The sequence below is a fragment of the Triturus cristatus genome, chromosome 3_1 (genome assembly GCF_964204655.1).
Source record: "Triturus cristatus chromosome 3_1, aTriCri1.1, whole genome shotgun sequence".
Lineage (NCBI taxonomy): Eukaryota > Metazoa > Chordata > Amphibia > Caudata > Salamandridae > Triturus > Triturus cristatus.
Window position 1 is genome coordinate 691,661,190 of NC_140583.1, and position 22,931 is coordinate 691,684,120.

At 45.5% G+C, this 22,931-nt stretch overlaps 1 protein-coding gene across 1 annotated transcript in view; it reads left to right on the forward strand.

Annotated features, from left to right (window-relative positions):
* Positions 1–22,931, forward strand: part of LOC146860809 (sperm-specific sodium:proton exchanger-like) — a 5,538,638-nt gene that overhangs the window by 2,807,860 nt on the left and 2,707,847 nt on the right. Inside the window, exon 13 of the mRNA XM_085646172.1 lies at positions 12,843–12,940. Coding sequence (XP_085502298.1) covers positions 12,843–12,940 — 98 coding nt within the window. The remainder of the gene's footprint in view (positions 1–12,842; positions 12,941–22,931) is intronic.

The following is a 22,931-nucleotide window of genomic DNA, read 5'->3' on the forward strand; positions in this document are numbered from 1 at the left end:
TTGACTTTTGTTTTTCATCCGTGAAATAGAACATACATAGTAAGCACGCTACCTGGATTGTATAAAGCGCTATAATGTCTGCATACTCATTTCAAAACAAATATTTGAAAGAAGAAAAAAAAACTAAATGGAGTTGCCATTATGTTGAAAATAATGCTCTACAAGAGAAGGCATCCTTCTTACATTTTACAAGAATGTTTATAGCAGATGAAAAGTACTGTATATTTCTTTTTTTAAATTAAATTACATTTACTGAGATACAGATTGAGAATGGCAGAGTGCAGACCAGTGAAAAGACTCTTGAATACCAACTGAGCTATTGTACTATGAACTATGCCACGCTTTTCTGTACCCCATCAGTGATATGTACACGAGTGGATGCTGTTCGTGTAGGTTTAAATGCAGTGTGTGTGTGTGTGTTTTTGTCCTTACTTCTGGATTTACTGTTTAGTCCATTTTGTGTCTTTATATAGAGGTAGCACAGCGGACAGTAGAGTCAAAGCACTCTAAGTGGACAGTTAACTGAGTAGGAAAAAACATGTGGCAGGTGGCATTTTGGGCAGTGTGTCTTCTGATGGAGGAGCACTGTGTAAGGGATCCATGTCATTCCAGGAGACTGTTACTGAGAAGGATATTTTCTGAGAATCCTTCACAATGAGACTCTAAAAAACACTTGTTAATTTCCCCTACTTTACCCACCATGGTGGACTATCTACAACTAAGTCTTCTGTAGCAAATATATTTTTAATCACCCTCAGTGAAATCCAATCCAAATTCAAACTCTAACCAAGCATGAACTGTAAATAAATTCTTGCACTACGCCGTGCCCATACTCTATTATGTACAGTGTCGCTAACCCCATGTTTGTTTTAACCCTAGACATCATCCTATAATGCACCTCCACATCTTGTAGCTCTGTAACTGGCTGCTGCTTATTGCTCTGCCTGTGTTGCTGATTTTCTTGCAAGGCGCCTGCTCCACTGTCGGTGGGTAGCGAAGCGGGCATGGTGCAGGATCCTGGCCGACTTTGTTTTTGTTGTGGCCTGCACAACAGGGAAGTCAGGCGAGAGCAAATGTTTAGCCCCCTACCCCCAGACAACATAATGACTATCTTTCTCTGATGCAACTGGACCCTCTTATATTATGTTGTTCACACTCAAGGAGCTGAGAGGCCCCATGTACATACCCATTACTGGCTACCATATTTCTGATAGGGACCATTCCTACACTGCATCACTTCAGCTTGACACTGAGGAAGCACTATAATGTGTAATGATTATATTTAATGCGGTGATGCGGGGACTTGCCTTCAAATGCGTTAGGCTAACGCTTGATGTGTGGCACTTGGCAAGGCTCTAAAAGGTAAACTTCACCCGGACTTGATCACCTTGGGCTGTGAATTGATTTTGCTTGCCAGAAAGTGTCACTCATAGTTATTGAAATGTCACTCATAATTACATGTGAAATTATGAAAATGTCACACAGCAATTTGAAACCTTGGCAGCTATGCCCATGCACCGCAAAGGCTGGCTCTGTGCACGGGCAGCAGGCCATTATTAAAACAGTCCCTCGGCATTAGAGACAGAGGCAGGGCTCAAGCGGCCGCAGTGCCGCACGTTCACATTTAGTGTGCCGCCTGCGTGCCATCATGCATTGCTCTGCAGGGTGGGTCATGTGCGTAAACTGCGTGCGTCAGCACCAGTCATCTGCGCCTGCTCCCGTGGACACTACCGAAGCAGCCTGCAATACTTTCTCTAGTCATTAAAATGTTTCCATTACACGTGGCCACATAGTCAGAAATTCAAATTTGGTGCTAATGCACATATTACTGCCTTACAAGTAAACGTACAAATTGTATACTTTGAAAATTGTGACAGAATAGAATTGCATATTTTAAAAAAATGCACTTACAAAAAACACCACAAATAAAAGACGATAATGAATATATTTCTACACAGCATAATAATATAGTGATACAATTTTGTTGTATTACACAATTTGACACAATATGTATTTTAAAAAAATGCCGGAATATAGAGCTACGCTCATTAGTGTTTCATTTATAATGCAAGCATCATATTAGTCCGGCATGCAGCTCCCCGTGGCACCTTGCACACACTGAAAGCAAGCCCCTATTTAAATGTTGACTAAAAAACTATTTGAAATTTTAACTAACCCTACACACAAAGATTGTCCTTTAAGACCTTACAACTGCCTTGGGAAATGATGGCTTCTAATCCAGGCTTGATCTAGGTGTCGCCAAAGGCAAAGATGGACAGTGCTATGGAAATTCCCAGATGTTTATTATGTGCTGTTGTTTGCCTTAGTGTCTGGGTAATCGTCCATTCATCGGGTCATTTTGGCCACACTCTGAACAGCATGAAATGGTCAGGTAACCTTTGCTTGGAAAATTATGTAAACGTCTTCCAATAGGCTAGATTATATTAGGCGTACTAAAGGTCCTTTAAGAATTGATGCATACAAATTCTGAATATCGAGAGAGTGTACTCTTTAGGGAATGCTTGACTGTGCAGTGTTTAGTTTTTTTGTGGTCAGTTGTAGCTTTCAGTTGCATGTTACTTTATTTTTGTATGTACTGACCCTTCATTTAAGTTAAATTACTGAATGTGCATTGAAAGTACGTTTGGGACACTCATGTCATTGATTTGTCTCATTTCTGAGTGAGTTAATATTGATTTTACAAAACATACATAAAAGGAATGAGTAGGGTAATAGTGTCAGCGGAAAGAGGACATTTGATGCACAACAGGTTTAAGGGTTAGAGTGCAGAAGGGTGCTGTTTAGGTCTCGCCTGATTCAGCGCTTGCGCTGATCTGGCCGAGACATTTTGTAAAGAGGCTTTTTCAAAGTGCTGCCTCGGCCTAAAGCTACAGTGCATGTGAACGTGCACGCGCGCCCTCCGTTGCACGCGATCGTAATCCCGATTGCGATCACTTTCACTTTCGGCCGCGTTGCCAAAGCTTGTTATTTTTTTTCCGGAGCGCGAACTTCACCCGAAAGTATCGGGTATCAGAGCGCTTTACATAGCACCAGTTGCGTTACATGAGTAATTTGCAGAGGTCTATTGCTTGGAGGTGATCATTCACTGCTGTGTCGATTGTTTGGATAGACTTCAATCAAGTGAAATTGATTAGGTCGGTTGCTATGTACGATTAGTTACTGAGATATAAAGTTTTTTTGATAGGGGTGACTTGCCATGGCGCAAGCAGTCTCGGTATATTTTCGCATACGTTGCTGGATGTGCCGTTGCAGACAAAGTAAGTGGGGATCAAGGCAGAAGTGAGTTTAGCCAGTAGAGGACGTCATCAGTTACTACAATGCCAGTCACTGGTGGCCGAGTGATGGATGGGGGTAGTTCGCTGGGGGTCGTGTCAAGGGGGTCCAAGTACTTTGATGACCAATTTAACTGTACACATTAGCTGCAAACGCATAGCACATGTTGCTTACGCAGATCATTACCTCGCAGATATAAAAGCCCCTCTGTTTCGTCGGGGCACCGTGAATGGTAGGACTGTTGGGGGTCACAGCACAGCTGCACCGCTGCCTTGTAGATAGATTCCCATACATGATTTAACGAAGTGCGACGTTATTTTTCGCGACACCACAACACATTTTGAAACGCTAACATTTCACATGTTTCTCATTCGAAAAACATTGCCCTTTAAATTGCGTTGTTATCTTATTTGGAAATTGTATGTAAACAAATGACATGCTTGCAGAATGCCCCCACCTCTGAGGAGCGTCGATCTTTCTTGGTTGGTAAGCGGCTTTGTTCGAAGGCTGCTTGCCACCTCGAATACAGCCGAGCTTGAAACTACGAACTTCCTCGATGCCTGTCGCGTCCATACCGGTATACCTTACATCCACAAACACATCTTACCATAGCTTAGGCTGGTTTGCTTTCCTCTGTCACTTTCCCGTTTCCCCTCTCTCAGTGCACACCGATACTCTCGTGCCGCAGAAAGTTTGTTGATGGGTCTCCATGGTAACCATGCGGGAAGCGCCATAGAAACAGCGGAACTAGAATGAAAGAGCACAAGCGAGGCGATGTAGTGTTGTATTGAGAGAAATGACTGCCATATTGAAACGTAGCGTGTTCATTCTCCAATTAACAGCGCGGGTGGATAGACTGCCTATTTTCAAAAAGATCGACAAATGTGCTATCTATGTACGAAGTTCAAGAAAGATCAATATGAATATGCAGTTTGAGAAAATACACCTGAATGTGTATCGCTGTGTGTAAGTGTAAACGTATGAAAATGTGTATTCTTTGTGAGAGAAAGATAAAAACATAGATTAGTATACTTTTATTGGGATAATAGAGGAAAGAAAATTAATTGGCATAGTAACGCTTGCTTTGAATATATAGTGATGGCATTGCTTAGTCCCTTCAAAAATGGCCACCTCGTTGAGGTCCATTTCTGAACGGTTGGAATTCTTTCAATTCCAGGCCTGCTTGTTTTTAGAGTAAATCAACAGCAATTAAAAGAAAAAAAAAGTACTAATCACTGAACTAGAGTATGCGATTTAGCTTGGCAATGAGCTTTATTCTGCACGACAAAGCAGATCTAAACAAGCATTGGTAATGCATCGGTTTCGCCTATGATGAATTAATAAGCTGTTTTTATCAATCACCTACCAGGACGAAGACAAGAGCTCCTGGCAAGTATCTCAGGAGTGGAAAGGATGTGGCGTAGGGGACAGAGCTGCTGATTTGAGAGCTGGGGATCCTGTTTTGAGTCTAAACAGCTTAACATCCTGTGAGTCTAGGCAAATCGCTCAGTTTCTCCAGGTGATAAGTTGCTCTTTACAAATCTGCTGCAAGATGAACAAGCATTTGCAATGCATTAGGTCTCGCATTTACGCGAGTTTGAGCTATTGACATTGCAAATAACAATGCCTATTGGCATTGTCATTTACAATGCCAATAGCTTTAACTCGTGTAACTGCGAGACCTATTGCATTGCAAATGCTTGTTTTAACTTGCAAAGATTTACATAGTGTCCACTTCTTTCCCTTTGCGAAGCTTGCAAAATTTCCCATTGCAATCCCACAAAGTTTGTCTCTGCATAGTGTGATAATTTTTACTGCATAGCAATATATTTTTTCACTTTCAACAAAGCTAGCCAGGATGAAAAATGTGTGTGTTTACCTTTTGCAGAGTTTTTCTATGTGTAATGATATTGCAGAGGGAAAGATACAGGCCACAATCTCCAAAGGTTTTTGATATGACTTCTTTTTTGTGGTACTCCTGGCTTACGCTAGAATTCAGTGAGGAAGGCAGGAGTAAGTTAGAAATAGTCTACCTTATGTCTACAATTCATGAGTAAGATAGGAGTAATATATGTGTGAGTCTCACCTACTCCCAGCAAATTTTTTGTGAATTGGCTCCTGGAGCTCAATTTGCATATGACCTAATTCACAAAAGGTTTGCTATGGGTAGGTATGAGTTATACTTGCAGTACTCCGGGCTTACTTCCAAATTTCATTAATAAACCAGGAAAACTCTTGACTTACTTCTGGAATTCAGTCCCATGAATACACCCCATTCTCTGGCGCCCTACTACGTCATCAGAACCCATTGCCTCTAATACCCCCTGAAGCCCTACCCACCCTACAAAGGCTGACCTGGTCCTGCACCAGTAGCGGCTCGTGGAGGGAGTGCTGCGGGGCAGGGGAGGGGAGGGGCAGGGTGGGGGGTAGTAAACTCCGGTTCACGGCCGACCGGAGTTATGTAACTAAATAAATATATAAAACGAATTTCATAGCACGCGCTGAAAACCATTTGGCGTGTCAACGCACGCAATGACATTCGTTTTATGTATTTATTTAGATACAGTACGCCAGTCGGCTGTGAGCCAGAGTGTACTACCCTCCACTCTGCCCCTCCCCTGCCCCGCCTCACCGCCCCGCGGCACCGCCTCCATGAGCCGCTACTGTCCTGCGCTCGTTTATCACCTCCTAATAGCTGATAGTGAATCAAAGCAGATAGGGAGGCTCCAGATGCAGTTTTGGACCAGGTAATTCCCAGTTCACATGTTTATTCACATTCTAGAGACCAGTACTCAGAACAGCAGGATTCAAGTCTGGATATACCATCTGGAATCGCTCTTTCTGGCTAGATAGTATCCTGACATCTCAATCCAGACCACCTGTAATTGGAAGCTTAATGTTTCCTTTCATTTAAACCCGTTCATTTTCTCTGCACCAGTTTTGGTGACACCTTGAATTGGCTTACCCTGAGTGCCTCTCCAGGCAGCCGATGGCAGTGGGTAGGTGCTGACTGAGCCGGCCCCCGACGCAACCCAAATAGGGCGCTGGCAGCCTCGGCGGATCCTATGCAGCCCCGTACAGAAACACGAGGGTTACACTAGTTTGGTACGTTCTTCTTGTCTCTGCTGACCAGGTCACTGTACCCCGCAGTCCCGTACCAATTTTTAACCTTTTTCTTAGACGTGAGTTACCCTTCCAATCTCTGGCACTCCCGTCTTCACCGTGCACTATTTTTCACTTGTCTACGGTCCTGAAGAAACGCCACTGACCCGTCCTGGGCATCCAAGGCGTGAAACATGTCGACCTTTTTAATTGTAGTCACACCAGCACCTTAAGCTGATTAGTGACCCCGTGACCTTTTGGTCTTTTTAGTCTGCCAGAGGCTCCATACTATTAAAAACCCACCTTTTTGGACACCTCTAGGCATTTTTAAATTCACACACTTTGCACGCATCCTACCACTTACCTCTCGGATCCACCTCACTGCTTTTTTTGCCCACACACCCGCATTCACCTTACGGCTTTTCTCTTTAAAAGACCTCCGATAGAGAGACCCTTCGGGGGACCGTCGGGCATTGCAGCGCCGGCCCGACGAGGAGCAACAACTAGCCCAATGATGAAGCAAGACATCCTTCGGGGTGTGTGAGGGCTCACGAGAGGCTTCATAGAGTCCTCCCCTTCAGGAGTGGATCCTTGAGACTGGGGATATTCTCTTTGCCTCTTTTCATCCCACCTCTATTCCCCTCTCCTCTTCTTTCCCCCCCCCCCCTCTTCCCTCTCCCTATCTTTACACTCTTCCCACCTTTTTCTCCTTTGTTGAGCAGGTGATCGTCATTTTCTGTTTCGCCGCCAACAGGGAACAATGTCCTTATTGATTTAACTGCCTACCCGATGACCCATGACTGCTGCATGTACTGCTTTTATAACCATAGTGAGAAATACCACTTTAGCTTTCAAAAGATATTGCTAAATATTTTAATCCATCTATCTATCTATCTATCTATCTATCTATCTATCTATCTATCTATCTATCTATCTATCTATCTATCTATCTATCTATCTATCTATCTATCTATCTATCTATCTATCTATCTATCTATCTATCTATCTATCTATCTATCTATCTATCTATCTATCTATCTATCTATCTATCTATCTATCTATCGGAAAAGTCCTCTGCATGTCTAAAGACGTGTACCCCTGCCCTGATGGCTCTACTGTACTGTTGTCTGTTTCCCTAATGCTGATTTTTTTCTCATAGCTGAGCACAGATCATGCGGGTGCGCCATGACACAGGTCTGTCTCACCGAATATGGTCTTATTGGACCAGGAGGGGCACCCAAAGTGCTATCCTTATAGTGGTGGAAGGCTGCAGCCTTCGCCAGGTGTTAAGCAGCACAAGGGCGGGGGTGGCAGCATACTGTGTAGTGATCAATAGTAGTGAACAGGTCCTTTTTACCCTGTCACTGGAGTAAGGCCTACAGGATCAATCACTTTTTTAAAAGTTCAGCTGCTGCGTGCTTAACTCACCCTTGGCCTACTTCAGGTAGATGTGTACAGTGCTGCGCAGGAGCAGTGACTCTGTGCTAGATGTGTGTGTGCCTGGGAAGGGTACAGCACAGGGACTTTTATATGCTGCTGCCTGCTGTACTTATTATTGTTTTAACCCCTTCAGCGCGGCGCGGATTACCGCGCCGTGCTGAAGGTTCTATTGAGCGGGCGGGGCCGTGGCGGAGCGGTTCCGTCATGCGCACAGCGCAACCGACGCGCATGACGGAACTGCTCCGTCATGCGCATTGAAGGGGTTAACAGTGACTTTGAAATATCTGGACCTTCATGCACTAACCAAAGGGGCATTGGTTGACTAAACTGGTTTGATTGTTGTATGTTGCTGCCTGCTGTACTTGTTATTGTTTAAAAATTAATTGTGAAATATTTGCGCCTTCATTCACAAACCATAGGGCCATAGTCTGATTAAACTGGTTGGATTTGACTTTTGTATGCTGTTGTGCTTGTTATTGTTTGACCAGTCACTTTGAAGTATTTGCGCCATCATACACAAACCAAAGGGGGAATTGTTTGACCAACCTGGCTTCATTTCTGCATACTGCTGGATTTGTTTTTATCACGCACTTTGAAAGTGTTTTCACCTTGATGCAAGAAGAAAGGGGATTGCTTTACAAAACACGCTTGTGTTTTGAATATTGCTGGATTGCTGAATCTTTTATTATGCACTTTGAAAGTATTTGCACTTTTTCCTTTAGTTCACCAGCTGCAGTTAGTATAGATTCTGTCATTAGGTACTTGCTAGTATGGTTTGTTTTTATCCTACATGATGCGTTATTTATAGTGTTGTTTGCACTTGTCTATAATATGTGCACCTGAAATCATGTAATTAGCTTTGTTTACAATACAGAAATGATAGGTACAGACACACATCTACATCAATGTTCTGAAACATCCAAGCAGTTTTAATCCTCAGCCTTGTGTGCCTGCCTGTTTATGCCCTGCTTACTAATAAAGCCCTGATGGTAGATATTGAAATTGCATCCTCAGTTCATTTTAAATACTATAGAGTGGTTAATATCATACAAAATCCCGGACAGAAGCAATTGTGTGGCATGCAGATAATTCACACCAGTTTATTTCTCTTGGAGCTGGTTTATATCTTGTGTACTACTCATGTATATTGTCAGTCAAGTCTGTTAAATTGCAGATTTTGGTTTGTCTTTCAAAGTTTCAAGTTATTTTTCATCAATGTCAATTCTAATTCAGACCCTATGTAGTTGTTCTTTGTTCTTCAGCGATAGGCAGTTCCTCAAACAATAAGACCGCTCCTTGGCATTGCTCTGATTCCTGTCTCAGTTAAATAATCTGCTCTTGACAATAATGTTACAAATGGTGTAGCTTATATGTTAAGAGTGTTTCTTACTTTTTTATTCGAACTTTGAGTATGCGAATATAGAGGCATTTCATTAAATGTTGGAGGTTTCAATTCAAAATATACCAGATTTTGTGGTGGTGAGGCAAAGTGGTTGGCAGTAGGTCGGGGGGCCCCTCCATGTACTTTGCAGGAGGGCCCCCTCAGGTTTCGTTACGCCACTGCATAGTGTACAGACTCCATTCCAGTTTTTCTAAAAAGATTCCTTTATTCATATCTTCTTGTTCTTTTTGAAAACCTTTTCTTCCCTGTAGCCAACGTGTTTCATCCCCTAACAGAGATTTTTTCAGGGATTAGTGTGGTGTTGACTTACAATATCAGCCGAAGAGCCAGGGAGAGCCACAGCAAGGTTAGCATTCTTTGACCTTTTAAAAATGCCAAGTGTTCATATGTGATCTGTGTCTAGTCCCAGTAATGTAGGAATATCTGATGTTTGAATGTCAAAGTTCCACCCTTTGTTCTTCTGAAATGTCATTAACAAGTAGTGTCCAATCCCATGTAGGCATCCGTGCCTATAAAGCTTGTTAGGTGACAAGCCACATGGTGCGGCCAGTAGCGGATTTTTTAAAAAACGGATTCAGCTAAAGATGGCAAAAAATCTGGAGGAATATCACACAAAATATAGTAATTCTCAACAGGTGGAAAATAGTACAGGGAAGACGTTTCCTCATCCTTTTGTTCCTTGTGTATATAGTGATTATGTTTTTCTGTCGTTTCCTTATTATTCTATGTTTTTAGGGAAGAGAAATTACAGATGAAGCACAAAACACTGAGGTGGAGGAGCAAGAATACATTTCTTCAGAATGATGCAGTGTTAAATGTGATTCAATTTACTGATGAAAGGTTTTTAGCTTGGGCGTACCTCAAGTAGTAAGGAATGGGGCGAGTTTAGGAGCAAGAGGAGGTAATGTTCAGATTACTCACCGGTAATCTTCATTACAACGATTCTTCTTTACTTGCACTATTACCTAAGTCCCTCACCCTCCTCCATTATCAGCCTCCATTCAGGGGGTTTGGCATGAAGAGAAAGGAGACAGGCTAGCGAAGGGATTTATGGGAGCGTCATTATTGCAACTAATTAAAAGGGAAAACAGCTTGGCAAGTGTAGGCAAAGTTCAGTAAATGGGTACATTTACCCAATTAGTCAGCAATGGGAAGAGTAAAGAAAAAATCAGTGTAATGAAGATTACCGGTAAGTAATCCGAGCATTATTAAACAAATACATTTGCAATGCTCTGACATGTAGCATTAAATAATTGCATTGACAGATTTTTCATATTTTCCATTTGTTAGATTGCCAAATATTGATGAATGTGTTTATGTAAAAGCGAGCTTGAATGTGGCATCCAGGAACAGGTTTGGTACAACCACTTTAAACTAGTCTATGAAGGGGAAGATTCTCGTGTTAACTCTGACCTTAACATAGAAGAGTATACTTTGTCGATCACTGAGTCAGAGGTGTCCGAGGCAATAAGGCAGATGACGAGTAATAAGGCCCCTGGATCGGACGTCGTGCCGGCAGACCTGTTTAAATCTGACATCAAGACATGGTCAAAAATATTGTATAATGTTTTCATTAATGCCTGTCAATTGGGTCTCCCCAAAACATGGTCAGAGTCCGTTATAATTCCTATCTTTAAGAAAGGCATGAGAGGGGACCCCAGCTGCTGCCGCCCAATATCTCTTATTGATTCTTCAGTGAAGGTACTTGGAAGGGTGGTGTTAAGTCAACTCACGGGATGGCTTGAGGAAACGGAAACACTCTCAGTCCTGCAGTATGGTTTTAGAAAGGGCATGGGCACGTTAGATCAATGTTTAAATCTACATTTATTGATTGGAAAATATACAGTTGCTAAGAAGGGTGCTCTTTACCTAGCGTTTATGGACCTGTCATCGGCCTTTGACCGAGTGAACAGGTCCAAACTCTGGACTATGCTCCTAAATTTGGGAGCTGATAAAAACATCGTCCATTTTCTCGCAGACCTACACAGGGATTTATCAGCCACTGTGAGGTACGATCAGACGGGCAATTGTACCGAAGGAATAAATATTGTCAATGGCGTTAGGCAGGGGTTCATCCTGGCGCCTCTACTCTTTACGCTTTACATTAATAATCTGGATTTGATTTTAAGTGCTGGCTGTAAAGATATCCCTTGTGCAGGGAAACGCTTGATCCCGGCACTTCGTTATGCGGACGACGCTGCCCTTCTAGCCAGAACCGCGGTTGGATTACAATTACTTTTAAATTCTTTCGCGGTCTTTATGAGATCCCTTGACCTTTCTGTAAATTTTTCTAAATCCCATTTAATGGCAATTGGCTGCAGGACCACAAGGGTCAAAACTTTTTACTGTGAAGGGAACATATTAACCAGGGTATCTACTTTCCCGTACTTAGGGGTCTTATTTGATGATCAGGGCTCTTGGGGAACCCAAATTATAGCTGAAAGAAACGGCTTGACTAGAGCTACATCGGCTGTTTTAGGTTTTGCCCGCAAATTGGTAGCTAGACCAATGAAGGCCCTCTTAAAAATCCATAGAGCCAAATGTGTCTACCTTGTTATGTATGGGGCTGACCTGTGGGGTTGCAGGAATGTGACGGCCATCCAGGTGATCGAAGATAAGTTCTTTAGGAATATTTTATCTGTCCCACAATCAACAGCTAGCTACATTGTTCATCAGGAATGTAGAGCGGGTTTTGTTGAAGATTTAATTGCCATGTCACCGCTGTTAAAATGGATTGTTACCTGGTTAAACCCTGAATTAGGGCTAAATCGTGAAATCCTGAAAGATTGTTTGGCCCTTGAGCATGGGTGTCGCATTCCCTGGCTTAAATATGTTCATAACTTGTCAGTAAAACTTGGCAGACCTGAAATATATAATTTTCCTGAAAAACTGCTGAGGGGAGATATAAAGTGGGTCAAAGATTCATATTTGCGATTAGCTACAATGGCTAGAGAAGAAAGGGAGCTGGTAAAACCGACAGTAAGGGCTCATCAATTGCGGAAGACTACCCTGACCATGGAACCATATCTAGACATGGTTACAAACCCCAATCACCGATTTCTACTGGTCAGATTCAGATTAGATCAATTTAATTTTCTTTTAGGTGAATCGCCAGGCTGGAAGAGGGTGGAAGATCTTGGGGTCTGCTCATGCGATGATTTCTCTGTTCAGGATACCATGCATTTTATTTTTTTCTGCGAATATCTTACTGGTATCATGAAGCGCTTCATTCTCCCAATTTTAGTTAATAAGGGCTTCGTGCAAGTTAAGCCAGCTCTCCTTTACCTGCAGTTATTGTCGAATGTGTGGGAAGTCTTTAATGTTGCTAGTTTCCTTTCTGCAGCAGTAAAAATTATAAGGAAAACAAGTCAAGTCTAATCTGTCTAAAACTTTTAATCTGAATTAATTGAACTTATTTTGTAGTTTTCTTTATAATTCATTCAAAATATGTTTGTAAACCTTTGTATATAGTCTTATATGTAAATCATGGTTTTTATCTTTTTTAAAGACAGAATATGTCTTTTAGTATACTTTTATGCTTTTGCATAAACCGAATAAAGTAAATTTGATTGATTGAATGTGTTTATGATTTATTTTTGTTAAGATGAGCTTCTGGAAACAATACAACACTGGAATGTTAAATCGTGAAACAACGAGAATATTGGTTAATGCAACCGAAAACTACGTTGAAAAAAAAGGAAAGTAAGTGGTTAATTTTCCCTTTGAGATAGGAAAATGTATTTATATGTTCTCAATAAAGAGAAGTTCAATATATGTATGCTACCGGGAATATATTTCACAGAGCGCATTGACACATACAAGAGAAGGTCCTTGGCAGATGCGCCCAATTTGTTTTGTGCCTGCTTTACTGTGATTAAAACTCCTGCAAAAGAGTGTGTTTATGGTGGAAAGGGAATGGCCATAGTGAGTAGTCATTTCTTCAGAAAAACACACATTTTTGTTACAGTGCTAAATTGTTTATTCGCCGGTCTAGAGTACGCGAATTCATTACAAAATTAAGAATTCTTAGGATGGTTTGTAGCATGTGCTTTTCGTATTTTATGGATAAAAACTTAGAGCTGAGGAGATACAGGTGAGCTTCACTAGTTTCTGAAAGGGACACATACTTGTTAATTCCATCTGTTTTGCTATCAGAAGAAGGATTATGAAGAACATCCTTGTAGAATGTTATGGGCAATTGAGGATTCCCTTGAGGAGATCACCAAGGAATAAACTCTTTGTGGTCATCAGCATGTGTGGGTTTGGTAGTGGCTTTTCGGGGAAAGCAGATACGATGAAGGCAAGTGAGATGCGAGAGCCTCGGATCATTTTGCTTCTTTTCCTCTCTGGGTGGGCGTGACAACTGCAGAGGCTACTAGGGTGAAATGCGAACAATGATGGGCCTCATTTACAATATTTTGATGCACAGGAGCGCAGCAAGCGTTCCTATTGTGCTGCCCTGCATCAAAGGAAAGGGGCAAAAATGTGCAGCATCTACAAGATATGGCACATTCCTTTCCTTTTACCCTGCGCTGGCGCACAAGGGCCGCCCAGCGCCAAACCAGGCACCCACTTGCCATGGTGCAAGGGCATCTGCGTTGTAGGGGTGATTGTTTTTGTGCAGAAAGGGACACCTTCCTGAACAAAAACAATCATGAGAGGTGTTTTCCTCTTCCTAAGTGTGCTGTAGAATGCAGCACACAAAGAAAAAGGGAAAAACAAGCAGAAATAAAGGTATTTTTCCTTGTAGCGCCTTCCTTAAACCTCCCCTGGGAGGTTTAGGAATCTGATGCAACCTCAGGTTTATGATACCTTGTAAATCTGGGAATGCGTCAGGTTCCATGGATGTTGTGTGGGAACACCCACAGCAACACCTATGGAACACTCCTTTCACACAGAGTAATGCCTGGACAGGCACACTGCGCCGCTGGTGCATCAAAAAAAGTGACACACATGCGGCGCAATGGGCTTGTAAATAAGTCCCGATGTGCTTTAGTAAAGAGAGGTAAAACTGAAGATATGTTTTCATTGTATAAAAAAACAGTGTAACCTCCGCAGACACTAGCCCAAAGGTGGAGTATACCAATTACCAAACAACCCTTTGTCAGTATCAGTAGAATATTATTTCAACTGAACATATATCCTATATGCCAACGCATTTGGCTAGAACCATTAGAGAGCGTTTGATTTCTAAATATTCACCTTACAGCAGTTTTTGCAAAAGCTGTTGAAATCTGCTGCTCGACCCAGCTTTGCAATATTAGTAAATGTGGGATCTCAAAATTCTTTTACAAAAAAATCTAATATACTTTGGAGTTTCACTATGATCTAATACAAAAACTGTGATTTCAAATTAAACAAATATTTCTACATCAACTCTTGTGCTCCTTTTACATGAGAACTGTTAAAAATGGAGCTTGATCCATGTTCTATAACCATGTCGGCTAATCGTACTTTAGAAATATTCTGATGTCTCCATTTTTGCATGAGAGATGAGATATGGAGCCTGTCCTTGCCCAATTACATATTATGTACATTAATAGTAACGTTATGTAAATCCTCTCCACATTTTTGCATGTGCTCCTTAAGAAACTCTAAAAAATATGACTCTTTGTTGCGGAGAAGTGGAAAATGGTAACTGTCAGTCCCCTTTATGGAAAAGTCTTGGAAAATTAATAATGTTACTATCATCTGCAGGAGAGTTGCTAGCACAGCGTCAACACTTCGGAACGTAATTGGGAGTTGGGGGTGCAAACAGCATACGTGTGTATTCTTCTATGTACTTTTTAGGATTTAACAATCATTACATATCACAAACTTTTCAACAGAAAAGTGAGACAGCGATTACATATCAGGTCTGTCATACATTTTACAATAATACGATCAAAGGTCGTATTGTCATAAATCCTGAACTTCATTTATAATCACCTACAAATGTTCCTAAATTGTTTCACATAGATTCTAAGGGGTATATTGACAAGAACGTGTGATAACTACCACAAGAGTAGCCTAACGCAACTTCCAACATCGCAGCCCAATGTGGGAAAATTACGCGGTGTCAGCCAAGTATTCACAACGCAGTGGTAGCATGCGATAGTGTAACGCCCTGAACGTCTCAGGATCGTTTAACAGACACGATAATGAGAACGCAACCACTTGTGAAGGTTTAGTTATTTAATGAAGGCAAAAATAATACAAGGAATAAACAAAGGTTATAGTCACTGGAATCCTCCAGGCTAAGTACGTTACCAGCCCACAGCACGGATTGTCCTAACCGTCCTCTGCATATACGCCGATCCCGGCGTATGCCAACAGAGGGCAGAAATGAAATGGCCGACAATGCCAATCGGTAGGCTGTGAGGGGCACGAAGAGTGTTGGGGAGAATCGAGGAGTCAGGGAAACACCCAGCCGGGGTCTCTACCTGAAGGGAGCAGCCGCTCAACCTCTTCCTCAGACTGCACCGGGACGCGGAGTCACCTCCTGGTGATGCGTCACCGATACCCCAATCACAAGCAAAGAAGACTGAACCGAGAGCAGCCGCTCGATCGATCCCGTGGACTTCCGAGTCTGTAACGCGGCAAACACCTCCTGGTGTGCGTTACAGCTGGCAGTCCCTGTATCTCTGGTCGGGCTGGGAGTTACGACTCCAACCAGCAAAAGCGCCACTGCGCTTTGACTCAGCCGAATCAAAAGGCGAAGCTCAATGGTTATCCGGTAGAGCTTCCGGGTCCTTCACAGGTGACGATGGGGCAAGACACGGCCCAGGGAGTAACGACTCGACCTACCTCCGTTCTTGCCTTACTGGAGCACCACTCCGGAACACTGCTCTTCACTAAGCAGGTACGTCGGTGTAAACAGATAGTCACCAGATAACTCATCAACTGGCCGCGCAAAATCCAACGCCATGCCGTAAACATGCGAAACGTGAACGCAAAAAAACATGCGACGAGGCCAACCCGGTACAAAAAGTCGCGAAAACCAGCCACAGGCCTGCAAATACCACGAGTCTGGCGGGCAAATGCACCACAAAAAAGACAGAAACAACACACCAGAAACAAGCCAAAGCACGTAGCAACATGGATGCAAAGTGACGCAGCGCAGATGCCAACGCGAACCCCACAACCCCCACAGACCACCAGCAAGGAACAACGGGGTCGGGGAAGACCAAAGAGAAGAGGGAGAGGAAGACGGGGTGCAGACCGCAGGACAACAAGACCAGTGTCACGGAGGTGACAGAACACTACCAGCAACTGACCCACAAGCAGAACACCCGGAATGCAGTTGCCAATCGAGGCGGCCAAGAGTCGCCGGCATAACGTGACAACTTAAACCTGGCACAAACCCGCTGCCAACAGGAAGGCAGCAACGGCGACAGGAGGTGGCAGTCCAGCAACACAGGAGGAGCTGGAGGAAACCGAGGCCATAGTCATCAGTGTGGAGACGGTGCAAGGGGTAGGGAGTATGGACACAGCTCGAGATGACCTAACACAACATCAACAGGGACTAGGGGTACGGGTAGAGATGGGCACAATGCCACACATACACAACAAGGCGTTGTGCACACCCACAATCACCCAGGATCATGTCACTCATCCCCTTGGCACACTGCAGCACACACACATTGCAAGAACAGCACACCCACATTGACGACAACGTGGTACAATGTGCATACCCGACACTGCAGAACAGAGGACACAACTGGCTCCGCACATGCACAGAAACATGCCTACTACATCTGACAGAGCAGGAATCTGTGAAATGGAAATATACGCGTACGACCTCACATCCGTCATGTAGTCCAAATGTACACTGTCCTGCAGCAGGATTCAGCACCTCACGAACAGTCACATTGTACATTGTCATACAGTCTGCATGACGACCAGAACAATGCGCAAACATACACGTCAACACAACAACACAATGTCAACATGCATCTCCCCTTCACATTACAGAGGGGCACACAACACCTCCAGCAGAGCACACAAGACAACACATCTGTGATGCCGGAGAGGACCACCACACCTTCAACACCAACACCCTACAACAGCCCAGGAACATCCCATGCAACCCACCACCAGGACCCGGGCAGACAAGCTACTCAGAGGAGGACACAGAGCCTACAACAGACCACAGAGCAGGAAGCACCCCCAAGCACAGCTGGCTCACAACACTTCACCCACCCACACATGGCACCCCGTTGCCATGTGTCAGCATGCCAAAAGGAGGTGGCCGAACAGGTGTGGTTGGGGTCCGAACCCATGGAAGGCGAACTAGATCACATACGTTGGTGTGCATTACACTTCAGGGACCACCCACACCCCACTAAGGAGATCCACACAGCCATAGAGACACATACAGATGCACATTCACAGTACAGAACCAAGCCCAAGGGGACACAAATAGCAGTCACACACCCACGTTGGCTCTGCCTACGACAGCCCAGCCCACTCCCCTTACGAATTGAGTGGGTGACAACAAAACTACATGGCCAAGCTCCAACGCGTTGCCTGCGGTGACATGTCTGCATCCGCTGTACACAGCACAATGTAATGTCCTAGGGTCTAGGGCCCTCCTGCATACATCAAGAACACAGAGACACATGCAGAAATCATGTTGAACTGGCTACGGGCATGTGCGCCCGGCCCCTTTATTGGCAGGGCCACATGTACAGTGACGCCTTTGCTGGATGTGTGTGGGGTGAGTGTAAGCCAGCATAACAGAGTCAACTGCTGAGCAACATGGAGGGAGATGGAGAAAGTCCAGAGGACACACAACATGCATAAAGAAGTGTCCATGAGTTGCAGTGCACCATGGTTGGGGTACTAGAGATGAGCGCGCTCATGTGAAGAAAAAGTCTCGGATTGTGTCCCTTCAAGATAGTCCTGATGCAGATGCAGTGTGGTTTGTGAGACCTGCATCAGCTTCCTCAACAACGTCCCAGGTCTCCCACACTGCTTGAGATGAGATTGTTGCACAGCCTCTCCACAGCACAAAACACAATCAGTAACGGACGATGGCTTGGGGGGCACTGAGTCAGTGGCATCTGGAGTGCCTAGCAGGGTATCAGTCTGATGATGGCATCCATGACAGGTGTTTGTCAACTCCGTAGGTTTGTCAGGACCACCGTTTCGACTCTGGCAGAAGGAGGTAAGAGGTTGTCCTTGCGGAGGTGGCGTGTGCCTCCTGCGGTGATGCGACGTCCAGGCCGGTCAGGACTTGATTTGATGTGTGAGCTCTGGTGGTCTGTAGTTGAGGCCGGAGGCAGCAGACAGCGCAGGGCCACATGCACATGGCGTCGATGACCCCAAGACCACCGTCACAGAGGTCATCCAATATTCAATCAGACAAGGTCTCTGACGTGAGCTGCACAGAGTTAGTGGCCCCGGATGCACAGCGGCTGGCGCAGGCACCCTGCCACGGGACGGGGACTTGCGGTGCAGTCAGATGGTCCATGTGACCTGAGCGGGTCCTCATCAATGTCCGAGGTGTATGTTGTGTAGTGTTGCGGAGGACAGTGGAAGGTGTCCTCCAGGGCATGAGGCAAAAGGTCTGATGTTATCCGGAAGCAGCAGATGGTGGGCTGGAATGCCATGGCCTCGTTTTCAGCACAAAGTCAGTATCACCGCCATGATGGTGACGACAAGCCCAAGTCCATGGACTCAGTTTCCCCCAAAGTCCAACCAGAAAGTGACCATGGGTCTCGGGGAATAGACATCTTGGCACCGGGGCTGAAAGGGGTGCAGTCTGCGATGAGGCCTGTACAATGACATGAAGTCTTCTATAAACATACCGAGGCTGTATTTGAAGGTGTGTGTGACCTATTCGATCGCAGTGTGGGCCGGGGGCAGTGGTCAGCAAGGGCCCACCGCCAGCTGTCAATGGCTCGCGATGCACAGAGTTAGTGGCAACAGGGCAGTTGTCGGTAGTGTTCGTTCACCTCTGTGACGATCATCCTATTCCATCCCGGCTGCAAAGCGTCATCCTCTCACACCTCTTTCTGCGTGCGTAGATAATTAATCTGCCATTGAACAATCGATGTTCAGTTCCAGTTCTGTGACCTACTCGTGTGCAGCGTAGGCCGAGGGCAATAGTCCGCGAAGGCCAACAGACAAGTGTGGTTGTAATGCTATGCACAGACTTGGTGGCACCACATCGAAGGGAGTATATTACAGTGACATGAACTCTGCCTTAGATAATGTTCACTGCTATGGTGTAGTCAACACTCAGTTCCAAGTGTGTGACCTACTTGACCGTGGTGTAGGCCGGAGGCGGCAGTAGAGTACGTTAACGAGAAAGGGTTAAAGCAGGCCTCTGTCGTGGAGCCCATGATGGTCTGAGGAGGCTGCCAAGGTCGCGGGCTTGGTGCTTGCGCCTGCGCGTGGTGGTCCCTCCGTGACACACGCCAGTGTTGGCAGGTGATTAGTGTGGCCTGGCGGCGCGGGGGCGTGCCTGACGGGTTCCGTGATCTGGGGTACGGCATGCACACAGGATCGCAGGCAACTCCGCTCACGAGGACGGCATCAGCCTCGTGGCGTGGTGAGTGGTGCCACCCTGGCAGAGACGTTGGGCTTTCCGGAAGAGGACCATGCCCAGGGTTTAGTGCTTTTTATTCACACCCCTACGCTGGCCTGCCGTACGCCGGGCCATCCTACTCCGCTCACGCTTACGGGGGGGACATAACAGGCAACATTTCCTGCAAACTCCCCCACTGGCCGGGTTGACATGGTTGCATCCAGTGTCCACTACACTCCATACACCAGCTGTGTATGTCGCCATGGATATGGGTGTGTTCTGCATACTGCGGTCTGTCCAGCACATCTCTGCCACTCTTGGCATTGTGTAGTTTCCCAATCATGGCTCTCCTGCATCCTTCACACATACCTGGTTGCCACCTCCCCCCACAATCGGCTATTGTGTTGCTGAGGTGCTATGCCGTTGATGGCTCATGTTCAGGGCTTGCCCAGGTTTCCATTGTGAGTTGTCCTGTCGTGTCTGGTGGGTGGGCATGTTGGTTTGCATGTTGATTTTGTTTTTGTGACGTGTGCATTGCCAGAGTTGTAAGTTGCATGGTTGTGGAGTTGAGGTGAGTGGGGTGTTTATTTTGAACTTGCCTGGGGGGTGTGTGACTCCTCCGACTGTGGTGGGTGTTGGTTGGGGGGTACCAGGGGCCTACAGGTGCAGCACAGCCAGCAGGTTTGTGTGGGGTGGGATGTTGGTTGTCCACTGTGTTGGTGCCGTCGGCCTGTTGGGCCTTGTTGGTCATGATGCGTGCAATGGTTGTCCTTTTGAGCCTGTATTGGGCAATTGGGTCTGTGAGGCTGGTATGTTTCCTGGGGGTCCGCTGTCTTTGTCAGCGCTGCCTGAGTGGTGGTCCGGGGGGTTGTTCCAGGTGCTGTATGGGGTCCTGGAATGGTGGTGGTGGGTGTTGTGGCCCTCTTGGGTGTCCAGGCCGCATGACCAGTGGCTCCATGGCATCTGCTGCCCTTCCTATGTGGCTGTGGGCTGTGCTCCCTTTTGTGGTGCAGGCTGCAGTCCGACTTACCACCAGGTCAGAGCAGGTGCTATTTTCCTGCTGCTAATGCGCCTTTTCGCCTGTTTCTCGCAGTTCTGGCTGTTTGTTGTGTTGTCGCGGCTTTTGTCATGGGAACGCCTACTCTGCATCTCATTAGCAATAGTTGCAGGGGTCATCAGTGGCGATATTTTTTGCGGCTGCTATCGTGGATAAACTGGTGCTGTGGGCTGGTTACACCAGCTTGTGAATGGGGCGATAAATTTATCGCAACTTTGGCTGCGATAAGGTGCTGTTAACTCGGCGATAGTTCCTTGTGAATATGCCCCTAAATGTTATGCTTATTTGACCTAGATTTGTCCCCCACCATATTAACATTGGCCTGGTGTTAAGAGGCTCTCTTGCAACATTTCTGCCCATTCCACAATATCTTGAGTCACCTCTCATCTTTTCAAGTTGCGTTGATATGCTTTTCCTCAGCCAGAGCCCACTCTCTTTGCTCCATGGTGCGTATGATGAAGGCCCCATGGGTCTTCATCTTTGGTGAGCGGCTCGAGGTCCTCTTTCAACTCCTGTGCCTTTGGCCTGTGGGTCCTCCTGAGGATCTTCTACTGCTTCAGTGGGCTTTCCTGCTTGCTCTAGCCTGCTCTGACTCGCCTGCTGTTGGTGAATCCCTTGGATGTTGCTAGTCCCAATCTTGCTCCTTCTTCATCTTCTACGCCAGCTGCAGCAACCAAGGCTTGTTGGTGCTCCCACCGGACACCAACCACCTAGTCACTGACATCTGACATGGGACAGCTCGTGCATGGCTCCTGGCCTTCCTTAGTGTTGCCTAGTTCCCAATGCTGCAGTGACAATGTCACAGTTGACTCTTCAGAACATCCCATTATCATTGGGCATTGTGTATTTGTGCCTCCTGGTCACTTCCAAGTGGCATAGACTCTGTCCTCTCTATTTGCAGGTTCTTCACTTCCAGAATCCACCCATAGATTCCACCAGATTTCTTCATGAACTTCTCCAGAGGCATTTTCTTCGAAGTCTTACGTTATCATCTACTGCAGGTTTCGACGTCTCTTTTAGCTTCCCTGGTGTAGGTAACCTGGTTCCCGGGGCATCCATGAGTGGCGTGGCTCTCCAATCTTCTGTCTTCCAAGGGAGTTCTTTGAGGTCCTCTGGGAAGGGTCTTTTCTCTTTCAAACTGCAACTGCGACTTCTCCCTTGACTTCCATTGGGCATGTGGCCATATTTCCACTCTGCACACAGCCTCTGTGGGGTTCCTGGGTACTTACCTTGGGTGGTTCCTTTGGTCCCCAGATCCTCTGGGTCTTCTGGTCCAAGTCACATTCTCCTTTGCAATTCGCATTCCACTTTTTTATTATGTGGTTTGGTCTCCCTGTGGAGACCACTGTATTTTGTGCTACTTACCTGATTGCTTTCAAAGTAATCTTGTGTATTGTGTTAACATCTCCGGGTAGGAGATATACCAATGTGATAGTGAAATGGTGTTGCAATTTTTGCTAAACACTGTGTGGTTTCTTTTCAGCTAATTTACACTATAGAATAAACTGGTAAACAAGCTGCTTAACACTACTTCAAGATAAGACTAATGGCTACTCTCCACAGCTACCCCTTTGAGAGCTTTCTAAGGTTATCAAAGGCCCCTAAAATCACCATAGGGGTTGCTTGGATTAGTGCAAGGTGCACCCCTTGAATAAGTGTGCACCATATACTAAGCCAGCCTCCTACAGTAGCTTTAGCTCATAAGTATCGGGGCTCCTCAAAAATAATTGGAACTGACAGTTCATTAATCACAATGCTTTCCTGATCAATCAATCAATCAATCAATCATCTGTTTGTTAGAGCGGGACTACTCACCCGTAAGGTCTCAAGGTGCTGGGGAAGGGAGGTGCAGGTTCCAGGCCATCAAGGAGGGGGTCTGTCGAAAAGCCAAGTTTTGAGGTTTCTCGTGAAGATGGGGAGTGATGTTGTCTGTCTGAGGTGGAGCGGTAGGGTATTCCAGGCTCTGGCCGTGAGGAAGGAGAAGGAGCAACCTCCCGATCTGGTCTTTCTGGTGCGGGGACCACGGCGTAGCAGAGCTGGGCTGATCGTAGGGTCCTTTGGGGTGCTTGGAATTCGACTGTTCAGGCATGCTGGTCCGGTGTTGTGGAGGGCTTTGTGTGCGT